Here is a 25572-nt window from a genome sequence, read left to right as displayed (position 1 = left end):
CCGCCTTTGTCGGTAGACGACTGAGGTCCCTCCCTGGCGGCAGGCCTGGGTGCACGCACCCTTACGTACGTTTCCGGTACTGTGAACTCCAAGATGGAAGGTACTTCATCTCTAGGACGTTTCTAAAACATCCCGCAAGGTGTATGCAGAATGCAGCTAGGGGACGCTTTTCCGCTTATAGTGAATAATGAGACCATATATATATCTACACGTATATGTATTTTAATATTCCAGAAGGGACGAAATTATCTTGATATAAACAATCTCAGAAGTAATAAGAAATGGTACAAGAAGTTCAAGACTTTTGATCATATATAGATAATAGATGGATAGATAGATTGATTTCAGAGAGGGAGAGAAACATCAGTGATGAGCGAGAATCACTGATTGCTGCCTCCTGCAGGCCCCCTGCTGGGGATCGAGCCGCAACCCCGGCATGTCCCCTGACTGGGAATGGAACCGGGACCTCTTGGTCCATGGGATGACTCTCAGTCCACTGAGCCATCACAGCTGGGCTAAACTTTTAATCTTTTAATCTTAAGATGTATTTTCTATTTATTCACCAAGTCAACACCTGTGATCCAGGCACTGTGCTAAGGGCTGATTAGTCAAATATAAACAGCCTGGTGAAGAGGCATGTACATAAATCATTTCCTTGGTGTGTGTGCTGTCTTAGGGCTGCCAGTTGAGTTGGTAGGGAGTAAATGAGGGAAGAGGTATCCTTTCTCCACGGAGATATACTTTTTAGAACAATGAGTAAAAAAGTTCACCACCTAAACGAGAAAAGACAGATGTTCCAAAGGGAAGCGACAGTAAACCTCAGGTGAAGCCTAGCATCCTCTGGGAGCAGCAAAACTTAAGGCCGGGGGTGCTTGGGGGAGGTGACCAGAGATGAAGCCAGGGAAGGTTGGCAGGGGCCAGATCATAAAGGATCTTATAAGTCATGCTCAAAATTTACCAGGAACTTACAAATAGGTGATTTTGAGCAATGGAGTAACGTGATCAAATGACAAAGTTTACAATAAATAGAAGTTGGTTTAACTGTTAATTAGGAAGGTAATTTCTCCTTACCCTCGGCATGATAACTTTAAATTGGCATATAAAATAGGTTAAGTAAATAAGGAATACCTCTTTATGCCACTTTCCTTATTCAGATCTTTGTTAGTATTTAGTATAAATGTATTACTCATTTTAATCAGTACCACAGTATTGAACACTAATCACTACCCCATAAATATGAACAAGACTCAGGATAATGGAAACTTTAGATGAGGAACAATGATTAGTTTCCTAGGTTAATAACTTTATTAAAATTGCACTATCCCTTTCTCACCATGCCATCTATAATAATAACTAAAATTATTTATCATATTTTTCCTACTTTTTTTTATAAGTTGGCAATTCACTTTCCGTCAGAAGAGATTCTTCTAGTAACAGCTTCTCCTGTTATTAAAGCAGTTACAAATTTCAAGCAGGTAAGAATCTTTGTATAACTTTCTTACTATTAATTTTTAAAAATTGCAGTAACTTGTATAGCAGGTAGTATAATTGTACTATTTTAATTGTTTAAAATGACAAATGTTCTTTGGATGTTCATTTCAAAATTGTAGTTCAAAGTTTAGAATTATTCAGATTGAATACCAAAAGCACCCAGAATGATATTGAATTTCTAGTCTTCTCTTTTTTTCCTCCTATCATTTCCCTCCCACTCTGAATTACTTTTCAGAAAATTTAAAATAAGGTTTTGGGGAAAGTTGCTATGAAATCTAAATATGAATGCAAATATATACGTGTGTATATTTTTATTATAAATATGTGTGTGCATGTGTATTTACAAATCAGAAGTGCTTCTGAGCCAAGTTTACACTTGTAGATAATTAATGTTGCAAATGTGTGATAAGCATCTCAGAATACTTTGTAGTTCCACAGATTTATATTACACATGTCATAACATTATAATAGGAGTCTAAGGTCATTTGGGTCATAGTGTGATAGAAGAGTGGTCTAGGAAACTAAGGCAGTGACCTCACAGGCTTGCCCAAGAGTGGTAGGACTAGTATTTTGAGTTTTAGTCTTAAAATGCGAATCTAGCCTTCTTTCCACTGTATTTTGTGTAGTTCACCAACTTTCTTGTTGTATGAACATAAATAATTATAGAAAAAAAATGGAACTATTTTTATTAGAATTCTTGAAAAAGTTTTTAACATATATTCTTACCTCTTTGATCTAATACAGATTTCTAAAGTATTGGAAGAGTTTGATGTTGAAGAACAACCAAGTACCATGTTAGAAAACCGCTTTCCCAACATTAAAGTTATAGAATGTGGAGTAAAGCAACTGAAGAGTGAAGAACATGTAAGAGAATTTTTCCTTAATGACATTTTGCTCTGTTAAATCTTGGTGAGGTTTTTGCCTGACTTCCTTTGAACCCACCTATACCACCACCAAAGTCCCTAGCATGCAAATTTTGTGACACTGATTTCCATTACTAGAATAATTTACACTCTTGTGAGTTTATTGGGATTGTGTAATTAGTTTAGTTTTGCCTTTAAGTTTTATCTTTCAAATTAGCATTAACATTGATATAGTGTCCACTGTTTTCTGGGCACTACATTAAGTGGTAGGCACCATAATGTAAGGAATAAGCAATAATATAAGGAATCTATTCCTGTAAGCTCTCAGTGTCATAGGGAATATAGACATGCATACATATAATTATATGGACATGTGAAAAGCACAGTCATTGAAATATTATTAAAGCTCTGCTAGTAGATATTTAGGAAGACTTCACAGATTGAGTAATATTTGAGCTGTGTTTTAAAATATGAGTGTATTAATAGTTAGTGAATTAATAGATGCAAAAGTGCATTCCAGGAAGAGATTGCATCTTCAAAGACCAAAAGAAAGGAAAAGGGGCATGTGGAACCGTGAGGTGGTCAATGGGATTTGGGTGGGGCTAAGTAAAGGAGATTGGCAGACAGGGCCTGAGAAATAAGTAAATAAGATTGTGAAGAGTTTTTTATGTCAAGCTAAGAAATTGAGTTCATTTCCTAATCAATGGAAAAATAGTAAAGAGATTTTAAGTGGAGGCAGGGATGATGAAATAGAAGTTCTTTTAAGAAGATATATAATAATCTCAATAAAGATTTTAAAAAGAAGAGGAAGATATATCTGACAACAGTGTCAAGAATGAGTAAGTGGCTAGTAGCCAGCAACCAAATTCGAAGGGGTTAGCAATAGTCCAAAATGATACAAGGCCAAAACCAAGGCAGTGTGAGGAATAAGGCAGTCTCAGAAAAGGATGTTATCAGGTGATTAACAATATCCTCAAATGAGCTTTAGGCAAGATGTAAAGTAGAGTTTGTATTTGTTTCTCAAAAGCAGCTCTAATTTATGAATTCTCCCTTAGGGATAAAACACATACACCACATTTGACAGGAAAAAGAAATTAAGAAAAAGTACTGAGTTTTATGAGAAAAGAATGAAAAATCTGAATCCAAAAACCAGAGTAAGTTTCTAATACTTATAGTGGTAGTACTTACTCATTGTGACATCCACGTGAATTAATTTGCAAATTGAAGTAGGTTTAAAAGTATACTAATGAGTTGTGAGGAAATTTTTATATTAGGACATTTGAATGAGAGCGCTATCCATTACCATTTGAAAACTGTCCCACATGAGGTATACTAGCATGTCTGCATTCTCTTATCCTTTATATTCTTTAGTGAATTAGAAAAATTCTAATTTTTTCCAAAAATTTAACAGTAGCTAATAAAGAGCTTTTGTGTTTGTTTTCATAGTAATGAAATGAAAATTTATTTTTTAAATTTGGTCAATGCCTATAACTAATTTGTCATATAAAATTCTAACCAGATTATATGAAGGAAAACTTGCATGAAATGTCTGTATGGATTACACTTTGGGTTATTGATTTTATATATTTGTTATGCAGCTAAAGAGTTAACATGGGTGACAAATGTCTCAATGGGTAACAAGTGCTATGTTATGATTTGCCAAGTTTTATAATTCAAACACATGGCACAAAAGTTAACCCCTAAACCATAACAAAGTCCAGCATCTCTCATGTATATCTGCTTTCTAAATGCTGCTGCTAATCTGTAGATTTTCTTCAATATTAAGAAACAGAAACAGTGGATCTCTAATATGTGTTTTAGACTATTGAGGTTATTAAAATTAATATAAATATATTTAAAGCCAGTACATTCTGGATTTAAGTTTAACATGTTTGTCACTTAGGTGAAAATATAATCCCCAAAGAGCATATAGTTTGCTAGGAGAAAGGCTAGTTTTCATCAGACTCACAAAATAATTCATGGCCCTAGAATGATTAAGAATCACTGAATTGAAGAATGTATTCTTATGCTTACTTAGCTTTGTATTTACTGGGACAAAATATTGACTGCCACCAAGAAGCAAGCTTAATATACTTTTTGCTTTTGTGTTTTTGAATGTTTAAAGTGAAATTGTACCCACATATAAATGCTTCTTGCCCCTTCATTGCTCTATGTTTTTACAGTGCATTTTAACAGAAGATGGCAGTCAGCACGTATATAAGAAACTCTGTCTGTGTGCTGGAGCTAAACCAAAGTTGATATGTGAAGGAAATCCTTATGTATTAGGAATTCGTGATACAGATAGTGCTCAGGTAATACTTTGGGGTTGGGTCCTGGCGAATAACACGAAGATTTTTTTCTTAGACATCTTTTGCTACATTTGAATGAAAGTGTTTCACTTACAATGCTAATTCCTAAACTGTAGGAGCAGAAGGGAGGTTTTTGTTTTGTGGCCCATAAACCAAAAAGTAGCTATAAGGTTCTATTATTGTCGATTTTAATTTGTTTTTAGTTGATAATTTATCTTGTTTTTTATTCATGCTGATGTTCTGTGTTCTTTCTGCTATTGTCCCAAATTTAATGACTCTGCTGAAGGGTACAGCTTATATTATGCACACACTTATTATTGTGATTGGGAATATATGATTTGTGACCTAAATAATATAATGATCTTTTCCCCAAAAGAATAAAGCATATCCAAAACTTACAGAACTTACTCTTCAGCAAAGAAATTAATAGTCAGAAGATCTTTGTGGTACAGAATCATGACAGACCCTAAAACTGGAAAAGTCACTCGGTTTATTTTTCTACTCAAGTGATAACTATCCCAGTAAGGTGAAACTCTATTGTGGAACCTTATACAACTTCTTTTGATAACTTATTTCAGGGTGTGTTGGCCTTATTGCCAAGAAGTTCTTCCTGATTTCAAATCACAATACTCTGTCTTCTAGTTCCTTGTTGTTCTGTCCCATGAGGTGATCATTTTACACTTACGTAACAATATTTTGTGTCCTTGAAAATTGATAGTTTACTTTCAGGCTATTCTTAATTAAATAATTAGGAATTTAGAGAAAACTAGAACTTGATTATCTTTTGGTAAACCTTTTGGGATTCATATGACCAAAGATTGCATTCATAACTGTATTCCAGCGAAGCCCTCAACATACAAAAACTCATTGAATCCTCATGATAATTCTGTGTGACAGTCATTACTGCCACTCTACAAATAGGTCATTGAAATAGAAAGACTAAGTAATTTATCATTACTAAGGTAGTTATTAAACTATCAGAAGTACAGTTTAAATTCATGCCATTCATCTCCATGTCCAGTACTCTTTACAGATCTTTCTTAAATTATCTACTCCCTCAATGAAAGACAAACTAAAATTAATTTAAGGTGTTTTATTGTTGTAGAAATTTCAAGAAGTCAATTTCAGTGGTTATTTATTGAATATTACAATAAGTTTTGGGGTCAATTTAAGAGAAATGGTAACTTGACATAGTAGGCAAAGGAATTGAGCTATTCAGACATCATCCTGAAGCAATGGTACTATTCTGTACTTTTGAACGTCTCCTAAGAGTGACCCACTGGCTTTTCTCCAAGTACATTGTGCTCTTTTTAGAGAGGGTGGTGGTAGTAATTAGCTGCCTTATAATGGTAATAACATTTTTTTAAATAAATGGTAGACATTATTATGTGTCTGCTACTCCTAACAGCCTTATGTACATCATCTTACTTAATGCTTACAGAAACCTTGAGATTTAGTCACTTCTTTTTTTAAAAATATTTTTATTGATTTCAGAGACGAAGGGAGAGGGAGAGAGAGATAGAAACATCAATGATGAGAGAATCATTGATTGGCTGCCTCTTGCATTACCCCCACTGGGGATTGAGCCTGCAACCCAGGCATGTGCCCTTGACCAGATTTGAACCTGGGACCCTTCAGTCTGAAGGCCGACGCTCTATCCATTGAGCAAAACCAGCTAGGGCGAGATTTAGTCACTTCTTAATTCCATTTATACTTGAATGTGAGGTACAAGAGGATAAGCAACTTGTCCATCATTCCCAGTTAGTAAACTGCTAGAACCAGTTCCTCTAGCGTTTGTGCTCTTAACCACTTTGCTGCTGTGGCTCTCTTCCTGCAAGTTTTAAGTGCTGAGTGACTGCAGACAGTATCAACTGAGGAACTAGAAGAGGAAGAATCCTGTATCTAGGATATAGATCAATGTTTGTTAGTAAATTGATTTTGTCAAATAGTTGAGAATTTAGTAAACTAAGACAGGGCCTCCTGCTGAAATTCTGAAGTAGTACTCTAATGACATAAAAACAAGGAAAATCAGGAGAGGCATTGCTGTAAAGGCAGTGTAGGGTGAAATGTAGAGGAGAATTTGTATTAATTGGAAGGGTGCATCCCGGAAGAGTGGGAAAGTGAGATTTATTATCAGAGAAGCCTCTTGCTTCCACTATTGCCCACTATACAAAACCCTGTGTCATTTTCTTTTTAATATAGGAATTTCAGAAACAGCTTACGAATGCTAAAAGAATAATGATCATAGGGAATGGTGGTATCGCACTTGAATTAGCGTAAGTATATATTTTTAAAAATTGCTCTGTGATTCATGTAATTGTTGGCATACTAGAAAAGATCTTGTTATCCTAAAAATCAAAGATAATATTGTTTTTAATGTATTTTCAAGAACAGAAATCCACTTAATTTTTTTTAGCTTTCATGGGATTCATAGTTGCAGAAATGTTGTCAGAAAACATGAGTTTAGGCAGTGCTTTAGGTCTCAAAGGGTCATTAACTGGTAACTGACTAGATTTGAACCATCCTATATAATCCTATATAATAAAAGCCTAATATACTAAGTGCCCGACCCTTCGTTCCACCAGTAGCTATGATGCGCACTGACCACCAGGGGGCAGACGCTCCAACCGGTAGGTTAGCTTGCTGCTGGGGTCTGATTGGGACTGGGCAACATGGGCCGGACACATCCTGGAGCCCTCCCGCAATCCTTCCCTTGCCCCGATCATGCACCAGTGGGGTCTCTCCGCCTGGCCTGCACCCTGTTGCAATCCAGAACCCCTCGGGGGATGTCGGAGAGCTGGTTTCAGCCCGATCCCTTGCAGGGCAGGCCGAGGGACCCCATCAGTGCACAATCCATGCACCGAGACTCTAATGTTTTATAAGCATGTATTATATTAAAAAAGAATCTGAATGTGTACACCTTTAGAGATTTCTAGTCATAACCCCCACCACTTTTTATTGCTTATACCCATCCTGTTATGTGAACACATTAATGAATATGAAATATTATTTTAAAATATTTCAAGTTCAAAAATCATCGAAGACTCCTCTTGTAGTCTACAGAGCATTAATTCACTTTCTTTGTGATTTTATCTTCCAGCAGATAGCTGACATGAAATAGTATGGGTATTTTTCAGACTAGAAAATTGGGTCCAATTACAGATAGGACAAATTTATATTAAAATAAGGAATCTGCTCAAGCCCTGTCTTTGCTCAATTTCATCCATTCCAACTCTCAGACTAGGTTTTTGCCCCTCTTTTTTAGAGGATGATGAATCCCATTGAAAGCCTATAAGAATTCTTCAATTGCCTGAATACCAGGAATGGCAGTCATTATGAATTTTGTGGCACTGTGCAGAGAAATGCAGAGGAAAAACTAGAGCATCAAAACTAGACTGGGCCTTAGGGAGGAGGCACAGATGTAAGGGGGGCTTCAAATTTTTAGTGCACGTGACAAATTTTCTCCACGTATCGCCAAAACTATAACTTAATACTATTATTATTTACAATGAAATGCTTTCTTACCTTAAAAATGTTCAAATTCTCACATTTGATCTTATTCCTTCTGTAATATTCTTTGAATACATAAAATGTCTGTTACCAAAGAAGTCAACTATTCTCAGTATGGTAGCTGTGTACCATCCATCCATCATCGATTACACTATTACCAGATAAAGCATTTCTCACTCCTGGGACCCTGCGGACATTAAATAATAACTATGTTGTAGAAACTGAACACTTTGAAATGATATTTATTGTAATGAAACTTTACCTGATGTCCAGTATATATATTTGTCCCTTACATGTTCTTGGTAAACTGGTTACATTCCTTTTGTTATTTGTTCTACTTTAACTCTTATCCTGATCGTTACATTCCTCCTTATAATCATTTTTTCTGAGTTTGCCTCAAAATACTTTCTTTACTTGTGCCTTAGGAGAGAATTGTTATTTGCAAGTACAAAGATTTCTACTCATACTTTTGAAATTACTTTAAGTAACTTTAATATTCCTTTTAGGTATGAAGTCGAAGGTTGTGAAGTAATTTGGGCCATTAAAGATAAGGCTATTGGGAATACTTTCTTCGATGCAGGAGCAGCTGAATTCTTGACCTCAAAGCTCATTGCTGAAAAACCAGAGGCTAAAATTGCACATAAAAGAACCAGATATACAACTGAAGGTAAATACAGAATCTGACTCATTAATTCACAGATAAATTTCTATTTTTTTAACCATATAGAAAAGACTATAAGAAAATTTAGCAAAATATATTTGGGTGCTAAGAATATAGTATCTTTATATGACTTTAGATTTTCTAGAATTTATATATTTTATGAAAAATATGTATAATTAAAACGAAATTTAAAGTGAATTAAATAAACCAGTCTATCTGCATCTTTGTAAACAGATGCTACAACTAGACAAGACCTAAGGTAATTTTATAAAAATGCAATGAGTTTGAAAGCAAATACAAGCTTCATGATTTTTTAGTTTACAGAGGTTTAAAAAAACAAACACATAATGGTTTGTAAAATTCAAGAATTTTATAAGTTTAGGGCATCCCAAAAACTGACAACATTTTCAAAATCTGTTGGCTAACATTCTTACCCTTCATATTAACCAGTGAATATAACATCCCAAAAACACTATGTTTATACTCAATACTCAATTGAAAGATTATCCATTTTATATCTCTACATCACAAAATATTAAAATAAATAAAATTATTACTACAGGGGACTTTGTTTCATCATTTGGTATGTACTTATGCATGAGAATCATTATATTGCCTAAAAGCTGCAGAACAAGCATAATTATCTGCCTGGCAGATAGTTATTTTTATATCATTTGAATTTTGAATTAAGTTTATCTCTTCAGGAAAGAAAAAGGAAGCAGAAACCAAAATTAATGCTGGTAATGTAGGCAGTGCCTTGGGACCTGATTGGCATGAAGGCTTAAATCTTAAAGGAACAAGAGAGGTATGTTTTCATATACTAATTAAACATGTCTAAATGCAATTTTAAATTCTTGAACCCTTTTTTTTTAAGACTGGTTACAAATATGTAATCAAAGAATTGCTAGGTCCCTTTACTTAAAATCCATAGTGCTAAGAAAGGAGTTGGCCTACATGCCCACCAAAGGTAGGTGAATATTAAATTTATCTAACACTCACTCTCTGCCTTTCTAACTCCCCAGAAGTGGAGATTGCCATACACAGACCACAGTGAAAACACCTGTCCTATTTTAAATTAATGTTTTCTCAAAAGTTACTTCAGATGCATTTCAATATTTAAAGGTTAATAGATGGATTCTAAATAAAATATTTCTCTTTTAGTTTTCTCATAAGATTCACATTGAAACTATGTGTGAAGTAAAGAATATCTATCTTCAGAAGGAATTTAGAATCTCTAAGAAAAAGTCCTTGACATTTCCAAGAGACCATCAAAATGAGTTAGTTACAACTGATAAAGGTAAGTGATAAAATAAAAAGATATTTAACTGCTTATTTAAAAGGAAGGCAGCTTAATTTTTATTATTATACTAGAGGCCCGGGTGTGTGTGTGAGGGGGGGAGGGGGGCCTCAGCCTGGTCTGCGCCCTCCTGCAATCCAGGACCCCTTGGGGGATGTAGCAGTACGCCAAGCGGCAGGCAGCCAGGGTGGAGCCCCGGCCCACTGCGCCTGCCAACGCAGCTTGGTAGGAATGCCACAGAGTTGGGAGCTTGGGAGAAGCTCCCACTGCTGCAGCTGCACACGCCGGCTGTGAGCCCAGCTTCTGGCTGAGTGGCGCTCCCCTTGTGGGAGCACACTGACTACCACAGGGCAGCTCCAGCGTTGAGCGTCTGTCCCCTGGCGGTCAGTGCACGTCATAGCAACTGGTCGTTCCGGTCTTTCGGTCCTAAGTGTCACTTAGGCTTTTATATATAGAGATTAAAAACCAACTTCAGACTGCCATATAAAATTTAAACATGAAAAGTAAAAATAAATGATAATTGAATAAGTCATTTTATTTTTATAACTAACTTAAAATTTTCTAATAAATTGTATAGGGCTTTACTCACTGTGTTTTGACTGTCATAACCCTGTGAGTCAATCAGAATATCTTGCAGATCAAAACAAAACTAAAACTAAAAACCTGATGTTCTCAGAGGTGAAGTGACTTCCCCAAAATCAAATAGACTGAAAATGTATAAATTTCTAACTAAGACACAGTTCCACTCTTGTGAGAATACTGCCATTTGAGGAAAAACACTCAGCCAAGCCTAGTGTATGATATTCCAGTTCTAAATTCTTTGAATTCTTCCATAGGAAAAGGGAAAGTTTGAGTATGAATAGTAAGGGAAAACATTGAAAAGTGAGTAACCTAGTTGGACTAAACTCTCAGAGGAACATCCTCTATTAATAAAGATTTTTAAAGAAATAATTTGTAAGATGATTACCAATTTAAATTTACTTGGTTAGATTTGTGTCTAAATTTGAAGGAAAAATGTTTAGAATGCCATAGTTTTGTAATCATACCCAAAACAAGGAGATGGTGTTAATTGTATTAAAAATTGTGTTAACAAATGTGCCTTATGCAAAATATTAAGGGATGTTGTTTTAAAGTCATCTCCGGCCTTCCTTTTTATTTTTCCTTGTTCTAGTTATTATATTCACATAATGTTGTGAACAGTTGGTGGTGATTACATTTGAGAATAAATTTTTTTTTTAAAGAGATATGGCCTGTGTATGTGGAGCTGACCAACGAAAAGATATATGGCTGTGATTTCATTGTCAGTGCTACAGGAGTTACACCAAATATAGAACCTTTTCTCTGTGGCAACAATGTAAGGTGAAATTTTTGGTCCCACTACACATATTTTTAAAGTATTAATTATTTATTAAGCTCTAATTCTCATTCATTGTGTTAGTATAAAACTGTAACTTAATGACTAAAAAGAATTTAATTTATATTCATATCTTGATTTGCAATACTTTTTTAAAAATAAAGTTTTATTGATTTCAGAGGACAGAGAGAGAGAAGCATCAATGATGAGAATCATTAATTGTCTGCCTCCTGCACGCCCCCTACTGAGGATTGAGCCTGCAACTCGGTCATGTGCCCTGACTGGGAATCAAACTGTGACCTCCTGGTTCTTAGATCAATGTTCAACCACTGAGCCACACCGGCCAGGTGATTTGCAATACTTTTTTACTGCTTAAAGTTCTTAAGCAGTTAACATTCCAGCATAGGTGTCATTATTGATGTGACATAATGCATAACTTATTTATATAAATATTGGTAAGAGACTGATACCACATGAATTCTTAAAAGTGCTATTTTGAAAAAACTCTTAATAATTTTTTTCTTTTTAGCATTTGAAGCCTAGAAAAACGGAGGAATATTCTTGTAATTATGAGTGGGTTAGTTGTATGGTTACTGGGCATTTTTGATATTGAAATTCTCAGAATTTTATGAGTTTGCATCTTATGAGGAATTTGATTCCCTGGAAATTCAGCTTAGTTGCCTAAACTTTCAGCTATTTTTCACTTTCTCTTTAAAGATCAGCAAATCATGATGTAAAAATTTTACTTGTTCTTTTACTTTAGAATGAAGTCATGTTTCATTTTTCTTACCATTTATGCTTATGAGGAACATTGTTTAGTTTGATCTAGGAGAAGACGGTGGCCTGAGAGTGGATGATCATATGCACACATCCCTTCCTGATATCTATGCTGCAGGTGACATCTGTACTGCTTCCTGGCAACCCAGCCCATTCTGGCAGCAGGTAAGCCGCATACATGATCACGTTTTTTCAGAGACTCCATCTGAAAACAAGGAGTTGCTACCACCAAATCCAACTTTCTGGTTTTCCAAATCTCCTACTTTAAGTAGGAAGCTATCATAGAGGTTTTTGTGACATAAAAAAAAAAAAAATCAGAATGTTTCCCTTTTGGTGAGTGATAGAATTACAGTGATAGAATAAAGAGATATCTTTCAATTTAAAAGGAGTCATGTGCTGTTACTTTTTCATTCTCAGATGCTTATCAGCACTGTCCAGTGGAACTGTCTATGATGACAAAAATGTTCTGTTCTTCTGCATTGTCCAGTCAGGTAGCCACTAACCACATGTGTCTGTTGAGCACTTGAAATGTGGCTAATGTGATTGAAGAACTGAATTTTACTTACTTTTAATTAATCTAAATAGTTACATATGGCTAGTGGCTACCATATTGTACAGTACAGCTTTATACTAAAAAAACGAAGTTTCAGAGATTATAAGCCATATAGATAAAGCATTCTGTTCCTGATGACCCTGTTCTGTCCTATGGGAATTACTACTGAAAAAAAAAAATGTTCCTGTAGTGAACAGCCTTGCTCAGCCTTTAGCCTAACAGCTGCTTCCACCTGGCTCTAGACTTCCTCCTGCCCTCACGTGTTGTTGCCTACTTCCAAAAATACTAGAGGAAGATACTCCGTGGCTATAGGTGAGGTTGTCTTAGGAGCAGTAAAGATGGGTAGATATTAGAGATAAAAGAACCAGTCAGTGCCTCTCTTGGTGAAAGACCAGCTCCACAAGTAGCAATATTATTCATTCAGATTAACTATGGAGTGTGAAGTATTGGAAAAGCTAGATGTTTTTCAAGAGGCAGCTTCATTGGTTTGTGTGTTGTTTTTTATGTACAGCAGAGCTATAACATCAGTGATAAGAGAGCTTCTAAAATGCTTCAAACTAGCTTGTTTTCAGTTTTCTCTACAGTCATCATGTCATTTATGTAGCATATCTGTCACAAACTCTCAAGTAGGAATTGGAGTTTAGGGGGATTTAAAAAAACAAACATTTAAAACCCTCTAGGATAAATCATATCTTCAATGTGTGCATCATTAGAGGAAAGAAATATCTAAAAATAAATAGGTGTCTCTTGTTTTGAGTAAATCTTAATAGGTCCCATCGCTTAATTTACAGAAGCAGTAAGTACACTAGTAATTGTTTTACATAGTCCAAGATGCAAACTTAAGAGACTTTGAAGCAGGAATACATCAGTTAGGTAATAGGCCACTGTCTTGAGCCGTCCTCTGGTTTTACCGTGCTCAGTTTACTCTGCTTCTTTACCAGAGACGGCCTCTTACTTCATTAACCCTAACTTGTTTACGTGGAGAAGACTGAATTAAAAAAAAAAAAATCACTTCTGTCAGAAATCCTTGAAGCTTATATTCATGATTGTGGTATTATATTTACACACAAAAAGACAGCATTAGCTACACAAACATAGGGGTATAAGGGTACTATTGCTTATTATAGGCTAACCTATTTAATTTTCCCAATAGCCAAGGAGGAGGTGGTATATGTTTATATTTCAAGTGAAGAAACAGGCTCAGAAAAATTAAATAGGTACAGTTGATAGGCAGATCTACTGACTTCCAAGGCCAGTGTTCTGTTATACTAGAAAATCCCCAAAATTTGTAGAAATACAGTAAAAACAATACAGAAGAAGTTAATACTGCTGTAGAGAATTTTAAATGACTTCCCAGAATCACTTGCTGAGATCTGAAATGATGTCTTGGGGTTAGGCACCAAGTGATAAATCTGTCTGCCCACTGAGGTAAATTGCAGGGTAGGTCTTAGCACCAAGATGAGGGTTAGGAGAAGAAACAAATTTTTCAGTGATAATTTGGCATCTCTATTAATGCTGATGAGAAATTTATTCTGAAGTGGAGACTGGTTAAAATGTTATCATCTGGTGTAACCTGAAATATATTTTTAAATAGAAAATTTATTGAAATGTAAAAGTTGGTGTCATATTTAATTTTTGAAGCAGTATTTAGGTAGAATTATCAGATACCAAAATCAAATGCCAATCAGTGTGGATGGGGATTGCTTCTATGGCAAAGATGACCCAACCAAACATGTAACCAATTTAACCGATCTAGACCTAACCAATCTCAAGGACTGTCAAACATTGAACTCCATTAAGGAATGTTACAAGGTTAAGTGATAACATTTTTCAAGTAATGATAATGAAGTTACACTGCGTTACATTTTTTATTTCAGATGAGGCTGTGGACCCAGGCTAGACAGATGGGATGGTACGCAGCGAAGTGCATGGCTGCAGCTAGTTTAGGAGAGTCTATTGACATGGATTTCAGCTTCGAACTTTTTGCTCATGTAACAAAGTTTTTTAACTATAAGGTAAGATAGATAAGCAAATTAGTGCCTTTTTCTGCTTGTTAGTAACTGATTATAATCATCAGATTTTCTTGCTTGAATACAAATTCATATGGTTTTAATCATTTTACCAAGAAAAAAATATTTTCTTATTTTATGCAAATCAGTACTTGGTATTATTGCTGATCTTAATTCCTAACCATCAGATAATCATTACCTCCCTTCCCACTGTAGTTTTACACTTTACAGGGACTGTTCCCTATTGGTGCATTTCTAATTTTTATTTGAGATTCATTATTTCTTTGTGCAGGAAACTAATAGCTGTCATACTCAAGAGTGAACCAAGTTATTTTCCATACATATCTTAATCCTCTTTACATTAGTCTGAGGCTAGTTTTTGTTCCTAACTTACTGATAAGGAGAAACATACACAAATACACACATATACAAGGTTCAGGAAGATTAAATAATTTGCCATGAAAGATCTAACTCAGTTCCTTATTAAATCTTTAAATCATGACTCCAGGCTAATGTGGTCCATATTCTACATATTTGTATATTCCATAGATAGATAGATATTTTAATCCTCACCTGAGGATGTGTTTTTTAAATTAATTTTAGGGGGGGGGGGGGGAGGAGAGAGAGAGAAAAACATCGATAGATTGCCTCCCATACATGCCAACTGGGGATCTAATCCACAACCTAGGTATGTGCCCTGTCTGGGAAATGAACCCGCAACCTTCTGGTGTATGGGACACCGCTACAGGCAACTGAACCACTCATCCAGGGCTTCACTAGATATTTTTAATGTTCATAGATCATATGGCATTATCATCTGTAGAATAAATGCATACCGTTCAAATGTTTGGGGGTTTTTTGGAACCTGCTCCAATGACGCTTTTAGCTGTAAAATTTTGTGAACAGATTTTTCTGCTGGCCATTCTGGCATAACACAAAATAATTGCCTATTATGTTTCCTTTTAGGCACTCACTCGAATAACTTTTTTTTTATCCCTACATGTATATTTATAGGTTGTATTGCTGGGAAAATACAATGCACAGAGCTTGGGTTCAGATCATGAATTAATGCTGAGATGTACCAAAGGACAAGAATACATCAAAGTCGTCATGCAGAATGGACGAATGATGGGAGCTGTCTTAATTGGTGAAACCAATTTAGAAGAAACATTTGAAAACTTGATATTAAACCAGATGAATCTTTCATCATATGGAGAAGATCTACTAGATCCAAACATTGATATAGAAGATTATTTTGACTAAAAAGAGCATTTCAAGAACCACATAGTTTCAAATAAGACAAAATGTCAAGTCAATGATGTGAAGGACTGCACTGATTTAATGGTGACCACATTGAAGTTAAAAATACACAGGTGATAATGATTTTAGTGGAAAAGTATTTAAAAATAAAATTCTAAAGAAATCAGTTTGGATAACTTACAGATATATTTTTTTCTAACACAAAACTGACCTCTCACGACCACTTATGTAAGAATTTTCACGTTACTCATTTATGTGCTTTAAACTTAGACACGTTCACTTGGGATTTAATTTTGGAGCTAGGTTGGTCTAAAAAGAGCAATTCTTTATGAAATGTCAAAATAGGGCTATGGTTTCAAGCTTAGTTTTATTTTACTTAAATAGAGACATCGCCATCTTACTAATATTAGTATTGATACCTTATTACTCTTTTTGTGTGGATTCTACATCTGTTTTAACCTGAGGGTACTCTTTGTGATGAGCCTATGTAAAATTCTCAGTACAACAACACTGCTGTCAAAAGATAGTTCTGTCAAAAAAAAAAATTACAAGGCATAAAGAGCTTAAGATAGTTATGTGAACTTACTCCCTTAACTATTTTACATTTAAAGGGTTTTACATTAAAAATTTATTTTTCCCCTCATTTCACACTGTAAATGTATGCAGTTCATGCTCTTAAATTTTCAAAAGTTCTCAAATTCTCAAGTCTCCAATACTTTAGAGAGAAGTTCTTAAAATACAGCTTCACATATATAAAATATTAATGAAAGTGTCTTAAAGTTTAAGCTACAAAAATAATGGTGCATGCATGCATAAACTGTTTTCTTGGAAAATTTAGAAACATTCATCTCATGCATCATCAATTTTTCTTTTCTTAGCCCCTGTATTCTTAGTATCAGATTGCTGAAGTATGTTTGCAGATTTCTTCTGGAAGTTGCCCGAATTTTTTCCTTCCTTCTTTTTATCAGATCCTTCAGAATAACAAGTTTGAGATGATTCAATCTACAAAACAATAACAAACACCCGGTAAAAATTCAGTTAATTTTGTTTTCTCATGAGATTCATAATCTCACTAGTCCTGTATCAGTTAGCTCTTGAAGTGTCCAGTGGTCTGGTTTTCTATCTTCAAATTTCTACTCACATATGAGTCCCATCTTAAATAGAAGGCTCTATACCATCAGAGAAACCATAAAGAACACCTAAAGTGTCCTTAGACACAATTGTATATGGCATGCTTTTGCAAGCTTGATAGTACTTAGTTTATAACTGCTTTTCAACCTCTACCACAGAGGCAGACTTCTCAACCAACATTGATCACATGAGAGCAAGGTGTATCACAAAATTAGATATTAAAATGGAGTCTTCACATTCCAGAGGTTAGAAATTCCTCTGTGTTAAAAAGCTAGTCTAAATTCTCCCATTTTATGTCTTCCATACCCAGATTCTAAGAACACTGACTTACCTCTTATGTTCAACTGGACTTAGGAGAGTACTAATTAAAGAAAAGCATCCATAGGCTTTAATGTATTTTTTAAATATTTGAAAATAGTTACCCTTTGCCAAAACCGGTTTGGCTCAGTGGATAGAGCGTTGGCCTGCGGACTGAAGGGTCCCGGGTTCGATTCCGGTCAAGGGCATGTACCTGGGTTGCGGGCACATCCCCAGTAGGAGATGTGCAGGAGGCAGCTGATCGATGTTTCTCTCTCATCGATGTTTCTAACTCTCTATCTCTCTCCCTTCCTCTCTGTGAAAAATCAATAAAATATATTTAAAAAAAAAAAAAAAGAAAATAGTTACCCTGAAATAGGTCTGCGTGGACTTCTTTACTTGCATAGTAATAACATGCGCCTCGTTGTTCAGAAGATGAGCTTTAGGTCCTGTTTTCAAATAGGAAATGGTAGCGTAAGCTGTAAAACTGTAGTCTTCTCTGCAGAAGATAAAGACCACCAATCAGAGAGGTTTTGAGGAGTTATAGGAAACAAAAATAACCATAAGGGCAATAATTCTAAGTCATATATTGATAGGAAATAATGAAAAATACACTACAAAAATACAGTTTATCTTTATAGAAAGTATTTTCATTTTGTGCTTTTTTTGACACTAATCAATTATAGTTGGAGTTTAAGTACATTTTGTATAGTGTTTAACATTCACATGAAACAACCACAAAACCATTTGTTTTGAGGCATTTATAAAAATGAGAAATAATCATAAAGACACATCACCTTTTGTGGAAGAAAATATTTTCCCAATTTTTTATTCTTGTGATTGAATAAGTCATCATTCTTATGGTACTGGTTTTAGACATTTTACTATTTTATTTCTTCTTAAGTTTAACATATCTTCTATTTATGGCTGTACTGAGATATAACTAATGCCTATAAATTCTGTTTCCTTATTTCTAAAATTAAGATAGAATATCTAGTCTCATCTCACCATGTTGCTAAGGTTAAATGAATATATGTAAAAATTGTAATATGTAAAGTATGCTGTAATTATTATCATTATTGTTATATATCCAAATTAGAGTTTTTCTTAAAAGTAATCTTTTTGGAAGAATATATATTTATTCCATGAATAAAAAAATAAAAGTAGCCCGGCCGGCATGGCTCAGTAGTTGAGCACTGACCTATGAACCAGGAAGTTTCGGGGCACATGCCCTGGTTGCAGCCTCGATACCCAGCTGGGGGCATGCAGGAGGCAGCCGATCAATTATTCTGTCTCATCATTCATGTTTCTATCTCTCCCTCTTCCTCTGTGAAATCAATAAAAACATTTTAAAATAAATAAAACCGTGTACTGTTTTAAAAAAAATTGTAAAGACAACATGAAAGGACAAGAAGGGGGTTGGTATATACTTAAGATACTGCTGTAGAAGAAAGTGCGCAATAATTTTCTCCAGGTCTTCACGAGGGAGTGTGGGAGGAACAACACCTGCTACTCTCAATTTTGCTGCTCCCTTTCCCATCCAAGAATCGATCAGTTTCAGTGGAGTGAGCTTTTCATTCATTTCCTCTGCCTGCTGCAGGATTTTGATTAGATCTCTGCAGTAGGCTGTTACATTCTTTCTTTCAAATGCTATAATCAAAGAGGCATAGTTACAGACAATTGGGATTGAGAAATTAGGGCAAAGATAGTCTATCCTAAGTGGTTAAACTGGTTTCATAACAAGTCATTGTGAGCCACCCTACACATTGGTTTATTAATATGTTCTGAATTAAAACTAGGCTATTCCCCAAGTCTGGCACTAACCTAAGTTGTAAGTTCTTTAAAACACTGAGAATTTACAGCGATGTAAAGAAAATAACCTAGTATCAGAAGGCCTTTGGGTGTGCTCTGGAACCAAAGAGTATTTGCCAGACATGATGATGCAGATACTGAGAGGTGTTAATAGGAGAGTCAATCTATTCTGCATATTTACCTGATGTGTGCTCATTAAGCAATTTCCTGAAAACTAGTATGGCCTCACAGCTAGTCTAATACAGAGACAAGAATGTCCTGAACAGATATCCCCAATTATTGGTCTGTTTTATATATCAGACTCTTATTAATTTGGTCAGCAAAACATGCTCTAATAAACAAGTTTCTCTAGGTGTAAACTTAAAATACTGATGACCTTCATCCACCAAGGCATCAGAACTCAGGAACTGGTTAGTCCAGCTCTTCGAATACAACCCCCAAACACAGAGTGAAATAAAGTTAAAATAATAGTATAGTTTTAAAACTTTATTTTCCTAATCAGTTACTATAAAGTATTAGAGATTATCATGAGATTAGCCTTATATAAATAGCATTTCTATTCAGACAATTTATTCCCTTCATTTCTTAAAAATTTCACATGCCTTCAGTAATAGCAACATAAAATATATACACACAATATGGCTTTTCCTTTTATTTGCCTTTGTTTCAAAACCATGTTGTTACTTTTGAATCTGGCAAATTCTATTCACACGTTGTTTAATCTTTTAAATCTATTTTTAAATCAAATACTGCCCTCATGTAGTCCTACCCATCTATAATAATAAAAGTGTAATATGCTAATTAGAACAGATGACCTTCTGGACGAAGCCAGGGCTGTGAGGGCCGAGGCAGCCGCCACGGCTGCAAGGGCCAAGCCCCTTGCACAAATTCCATGCATCGGGCCTCTAGCATGTATGTATGTATGTGTGTGTGTGTGTATATATATTAGCCTATAAAGGTTCAAAAAACAATGAACTCACAAATGTCTTTGCAGCAATTATCACACATTTTGTTGCACGCTTCTGAGTTCCATACTTCATCAAAATGTTGAGCTATCAATACACGGCGACATCTGCCAACACATTTAGAGATACAAATTAAGTGATCTAATAATGTTTTAAGAATCCCTATTTCAAACTACAGAATTATATCTTGTATAAGTTTCCTATTGCTGCCATATCATTACCACAAACTCAGTCTTAAAACAACGTATTTATTATGTTACATTTCTATAGGTTAGACATTTGACGTGGATCTTGCTGGGTTAAAATCAAGGTGTAAGCAGGGCTGTATCTCTTCTGGAGGCGCTAGAGGACAGAATCTGTTTTTTTGCCTCTTCCAGTTTCTAGAGACTGCCTGCATTCCTTGGCTCATGGCCCCCTTTCCTTCATCTTTAAAGTCAAGCACACTGGGTTGAGTCTTCACATCATATCACTCTGACCCCTTCCCCCTCTCTGCCTCCTTCCAAATTCAAGGACCTTTGTGATTATACTGGGCCCACCCAAATAATCCAAGTTAGTCTCCCTATTTTAAGGTCAGCTGATTAGCAACCCTAATTCCATCTGTAACCTTAATTCCCTTTGCCATGTAAGGTAACATACTCACAGGTTGCTGGGATTTGGATGTGGATATCTGTGGGGACTTTGCCCACCACATATAATTTTTTCCATACGTACTTGGTAAACATAGCTTTTAAGATGTTGTCTGAGATTCATTTTGAGATTCAATATTTTACTATTAAAAAAATCTTCCTGATAGCAGTTTCTTGTACTTTATAGTATTCATTTGAGTCTAAAACCCAAAATATGCTTCATGGGGGTCTACTGGACATCTAAGAAAAATGTTCTTTTTCTCATTTCTTTAATTAGATTATTGTAGCATCTACAGGAAAGAAATACCATTTTCTGTCACTGTCTGGTTACTGCTTACATAAAAATTATGAGTCATTTTTATGTGATGGGTAATAAGAGTACAAAGATGACTAAGACAGAAAAGCCATCAGGGAGCTATATGGTCTAATTAAATCTACCCTAAATAGATTAAAATTTATTTCTTAAGAAGAAACTGGACCCTGCTCTCAATTATTTCATCAATCCATCAGCTGGTAGGATGGTTGGTATGTGTTACTGAGCTCAACTCTCAAAACTCCTCTTATACACCTGTACATAATTATTAAAGCTACACACCAGTACTGGAGGGGAAAAAAAAAAGCTTGAACTCACTATCTCTATCAGACTCTTCAGTAAAACAGAGTTTTGGAGAATTATCTCAGAGAGAGAATATCTTTTCTTGGATTAAGGCAGATCTTGCAGGTTCATGTACTTGTTCTTACACTTCATACACTACCTTTACATGTTTGCACTTGATGTTTTACCAATGTATTTACTGACTTTCCTAAGTACTCAAAGGAACATCATATACTTTCACATTGTGTTTGTCTCTAACTGACAAAAGTTATGAAAAGACATGTGGCTTACTTGCTTATGTTTTGACAGTATGACACCATCTCATAAAGCTTTTGTTGCCCCACATTCTCCATCACCACCATTGAACTGATTCTGAATATGTCTCCAAAGCCATAGTACAAAATACAGTCCGCTTTTGTGTCATCTCTACCTGTAGTAGGAAAGATCTTGAGATTGCATAATTACTTTAAAAATTCAAAGCAAGCAAAAATAATATATGCAAAATTAGCTGGCTATGCTTCATTGTCTAAGTATATCTATAAATTTCAGACAAAAAGTGAAAGTTAATTTGTAACAACTGCCCTCAAATTTATTTATTATTTATTTTTTTAATATATTCTTATTGATTTCAGAGAGGAAGGGAGAGGGAGAGAGACAGAAACATTGATGAGAGAGAATCATTGATTGGCTGCCTCCCGCACGCCCCACTGGGGACTGAGCCCGAAACCCGGGTATGTGCCCTTGACTGGAATCAAACCTGGGACCCTTCAGTCTGCAGGCCAAATCTTCGTCCACTGAGCCAAACCAGCCAGGGTTCAAATTTTTTATAAATGACTAGAAGACTTACTAACATTCAACTATTTTTTTTAAAATAAATATTCTTGATTTTTTACAGAGAGGAAGGGAGAGGGATAGAGAGTTAGAAACATCAATGAGAAAGAAACATCAATCAGCTGCCTCCTGCACACCCCCTACTGGGGATATGCCAGCAACCAAGGTACATGCCCTTGACTAGAATCGAACCTGGGACCATTCAGTCCGCAGGCTGATGATCTATACCAGTGGTTGGCAAACTCATTAGTCAACAGAGCCAAATATCAACAGTACGATTGAAATTTCTTTTGAGAGCCAAATTTTTTAAACTTAAAATATATAGGTAGGTACATTGTTATTAACTTAATTAGGGTACTCCTAAACTGGCCTTTGCTAAAAACGTCCTCAATCTGTGGGGTCAACCTCAGCGAACGTACCCCCTCTTCTAACGCCACTTCAAAATAGACTCGCCCAGGCCGAAAACCGACGTCTGCACATGGGCCTCGAAGTTTCAATTGCACTGTACGTGCGCGCCTGCACGTGGTATTTTGTGGAAGAGCCACACTCAAGGGGCCAAAGAGCTGCATGTGGCTCACGAGCCACGATTTGCCGACCACTGATCTATACACTGAGCCAAACCGGTCAGGGCTCAGCTTTCGTAATTTAAAAATGTATCCAGCTCTGGCTGGGTGGCTGGAACATCGCCCTGTACACCAAAAGGTTGTGGGTTCAATCCCTGGCCGGGCGCATACAGGAGGCAACCCATCTATGTTTCTCTCTCACATTGATGTTTTTCTCCCCCTTCTTCTCTAAATCAATGAAAATGTATCTTCAGGTGAGAATTAAAAAATAATGTGTCTATAAGTAATCCAGTTACTTAAGTTACAGAGTTGAAACCACTAATTAAAAACTCAGGAGACAAAGATGGATATCAAATTATCTTAGAAACTGAAGAAATAATTCATAACACTCTAATAGAACATACATATGTAAAATTTCTCCATTGGCAAATAAGATTAAACTGTGGAAAAGACATGTTATTCTAAAAATAGTAGCCAATAAAGATTAAAAATATAGAATTATTAAACATCACTTATAGTATGTTTTCTGGAAAAGCTATTTTTAAAAATGACTCTGGATTTGAGTTATACATACCTGCACGACCACTCTCCTGGTAATAATTTTCCATAGATTTACTCATTGAATGATGAATAACAAATCTCACATCTGGCTTATCAATTCCCATACCAAATGCAACCGTTGCCACTACTACCTAAAATGTTTTAACATTTCATGTTAATTAAGTCAAGCGAAAATACTCTTAAAGGTGAATTAGGTTTCTATTGAAGATATATACCTAACCTGAATTTCATTGGCTGACCATCTTCTGTGAACCTTGGTCTTATCTTCTGGTTCCATATTGGCATGGTATGCACCTGCACGAATTCCCAATTTCTGTAAACTACCTGTAACTTGCTCAGAGTCCTTCTGAGAAAAGCAATAAATGATTCCTGTAGTAAAATATGTCCAATTGTTAGATTTATAATCCTGGAAGAGAATTTTTAACACTCAAGATAGTGATTACTGGTAATACAGGGGAAAATAATTTATGAAAAATTTCAAGGCCCCGACACATATTGATTTTTTTGGTATAATTCACGATTTGATCACCAGCAGACATGAACCCTGAGCCACAGGTGTTGGATCTCATTGCCTCTTTCCTCTCTCCAACTTTATTTCCCACTACAGAGTATTTCTCAAACTGATGCCTCACAGCTCCATAAGAGGTTAGCAAGTGTTCTGTGAAAAAAGTTCCAGGTGCAAATGAGTTTGGGGAGCAATGCATTAAACTAAGTTAAGTTTCTCTCTTTGTTTGTAGGGCTGGTCAAAACAGATACACCCCGTGACTCTCAGGAGAGATAAATAGCTAGTTGCAGCCTTTTTCAAACTTATTTGACCCTGGAACTCACTTTACCTGGGGTACCCATTCATATCTCCTGAAAATCTATAGAACAGTTTTGAAATGCCGCTTTTATACAAACTCTTTGCTTCAGTAATACTTGCCTGTTCGTTAATCCTGAAACACAGTTATACATGCTCTGAACTCCATCTATACTTAACTCATTCAATATGTTCTATTTATTTCTTTAACATATCCTTTACTATAAGGGACTACATTTTACATCCCTTTAGATCATCAGTGGTTACTTCTATCTTATACACAGTGTATACTTACTGAATATGTACTACTGAAAATTAACATCATGAAATTAGGTCCATTCCTTAAAACAATTAAGTGTAAATAAGCAAAAATAAATCAGACAGTTAGCAAATGCCACATACAGTTTCTAAGATGGCCAAGCAAATTAATTTTACCATAACATGTTCAAGTATCCTCTGCCATGCATTACCTTAATATCTTTTGGTGTTAATCATTTATCAGTATATCAGTATAATATTAATTACTTTTTGAAAGTTCTCTCTGTCTAAAAAGTTGGTTTGTTATTTTATTACCTGATTGCCCTTTGTATCTCCCATTAATGACCTTTACAATATCCTCAATAAAATCTTCAGTGTTTGAAGGCTTTTGACGAACCTAAAAAAAGCTAACTTATTAAAAAGTAACTTAATGAGTACCAAGTAGTCACTTACTTACATCTTTCAAGGTGTGATTCTTTCATGAACACTGTGTTTTTTCCTATTATTCTTTCACTCACCCCATCTGCCTCACCCCACCACCTCCTAACTTCTTCTTCATCATTATTTTTTATTTTACCAGAGATGAGGCACAGAAGCAGTGAATAACTTGTAAAGATGGAGACTTTATTTTCTAGTGCTACTTTTATAAAAACATAAACCATGGAATAACTATTCAATGAAAACTCAGAAAAATATTGTCTATTCTTAAAAGAACTAAAAAAGAAAAAAAATAACTGTTAGATTATTTAACTTTCAAAGTTATATATCAAATATAATCTAAATAGGGGGATTAGAAAATCTTTAATGGAATACTAATTTTGTATTATTTCATAATTAATTTTAATAGGATGTCATTAGGATCCTTGGTGTCCATCTATGCTCTTTTTCCACCCTTGCACAAGAAAAAATATACATAAATTTAACAAGGCAACATCTACTTAAACTAACAAAGAATATGTAGCACAAGAGGTATCAGAAGAAGGCATTAATTAATGAATCTTATAATTACCTCCTGATTTTAAAAGCTTTTTAAACATAGTTCACTGTTAC

The 25572-nt window shown here is 35.3% G+C and overlaps 2 protein-coding genes across 6 annotated transcripts in view; one reads left to right on the top strand and one right to left on the bottom strand.

The window, feature by feature from the left end:
- Positions 1-87: 87 nt before the first annotated feature.
- Positions 88-17406, top strand: PYROXD1 (pyridine nucleotide-disulphide oxidoreductase domain 1). 3 transcript variants are annotated; one of them, XM_014457529.2, is made up of 12 exons: positions 88-139; positions 1395-1475; positions 2236-2355; positions 4538-4666; positions 6866-6939; positions 8680-8840; positions 9539-9639; positions 9996-10131; positions 11373-11485; positions 12305-12427; positions 14693-14830; positions 15839-16250. In XM_014457529.2, exons 3-12 carry the CDS (start codon positions 2284-2286, stop codon positions 16085-16087), a joined length of 1296 nt encoding a protein of 431 aa, XP_014313015.1. In that variant the 5' UTR covers positions 88-139; positions 1395-1475; positions 2236-2283; the 3' UTR covers positions 16088-16250. The 3 variants fall into 3 exon arrangements, 2 of the variants coding, with proteins under 2 accessions (XP_014313015.1, XP_023611296.1); XR_002829764.1 differs by lacking the exon at positions 88-139 and adding an exon at positions 16963-17406 and having other exon boundaries at positions 416-1475; positions 15839-16197; XM_023755528.1 differs by lacking the exon at positions 88-139 and having other exon boundaries at positions 417-1475.
- The window catches only part of RECQL (RecQ like helicase), a 28781-nt gene continuing 19641 nt past the window's right edge, over positions 16433-25572 (bottom strand). For all 3 annotated transcript variants that reach the window (XM_006090668.3, XM_023755527.1, XM_014457528.2), the window contains 8 exons: positions 24838-24919; positions 23686-23834; positions 23479-23596; positions 21802-21940; positions 20305-20396; positions 18943-19162; positions 17882-18011; positions 16433-17086 (listed from right to left, as the gene is read on the bottom strand). In XM_006090668.3, the coding sequence (XP_006090730.1) occupies positions 16934-17086; positions 17882-18011; positions 18943-19162; positions 20305-20396; positions 21802-21940; positions 23479-23596; positions 23686-23834; positions 24838-24919 (1083 nt within the window). In that variant the 3' untranslated portion in view covers positions 16433-16933. The remainder of the gene's footprint in view (positions 17087-17881; positions 18012-18942; positions 19163-20304; positions 20397-21801; positions 21941-23478; positions 23597-23685; positions 23835-24837; positions 24920-25572) is intronic.

This window comes from Myotis lucifugus, unplaced genomic scaffold (genome assembly GCF_000147115.1).
Source record: "Myotis lucifugus unplaced genomic scaffold, Myoluc2.0 scaffold_78, whole genome shotgun sequence".
Taxonomy (NCBI): Eukaryota; Metazoa; Chordata; class Mammalia; order Chiroptera; family Vespertilionidae; genus Myotis; species Myotis lucifugus.
This window is presented reverse-complemented; position numbering and strand designations above follow the sequence as displayed.

Coding starts and splice junctions, on each gene's coding strand:
- PYROXD1 (XM_023755528.1), top strand. CDS start 1,335: ATGCCATCTATAATAATAACTAAAATTATTTATCATATTTTTCCTACT. Junction 4,667..6,865: donor GTGATACAGATAGTGCTCAG/GTAATACTTTGG, acceptor TTTTTAATATAG/GAATTTCAGAAACAGCTTAC. Junction 12,428..14,692: donor CCAGCCCATTCTGGCAGCAG/GTAAGCCGCATA, acceptor TTTTTATTTCAG/ATGAGGCTGTGGACCCAGGC.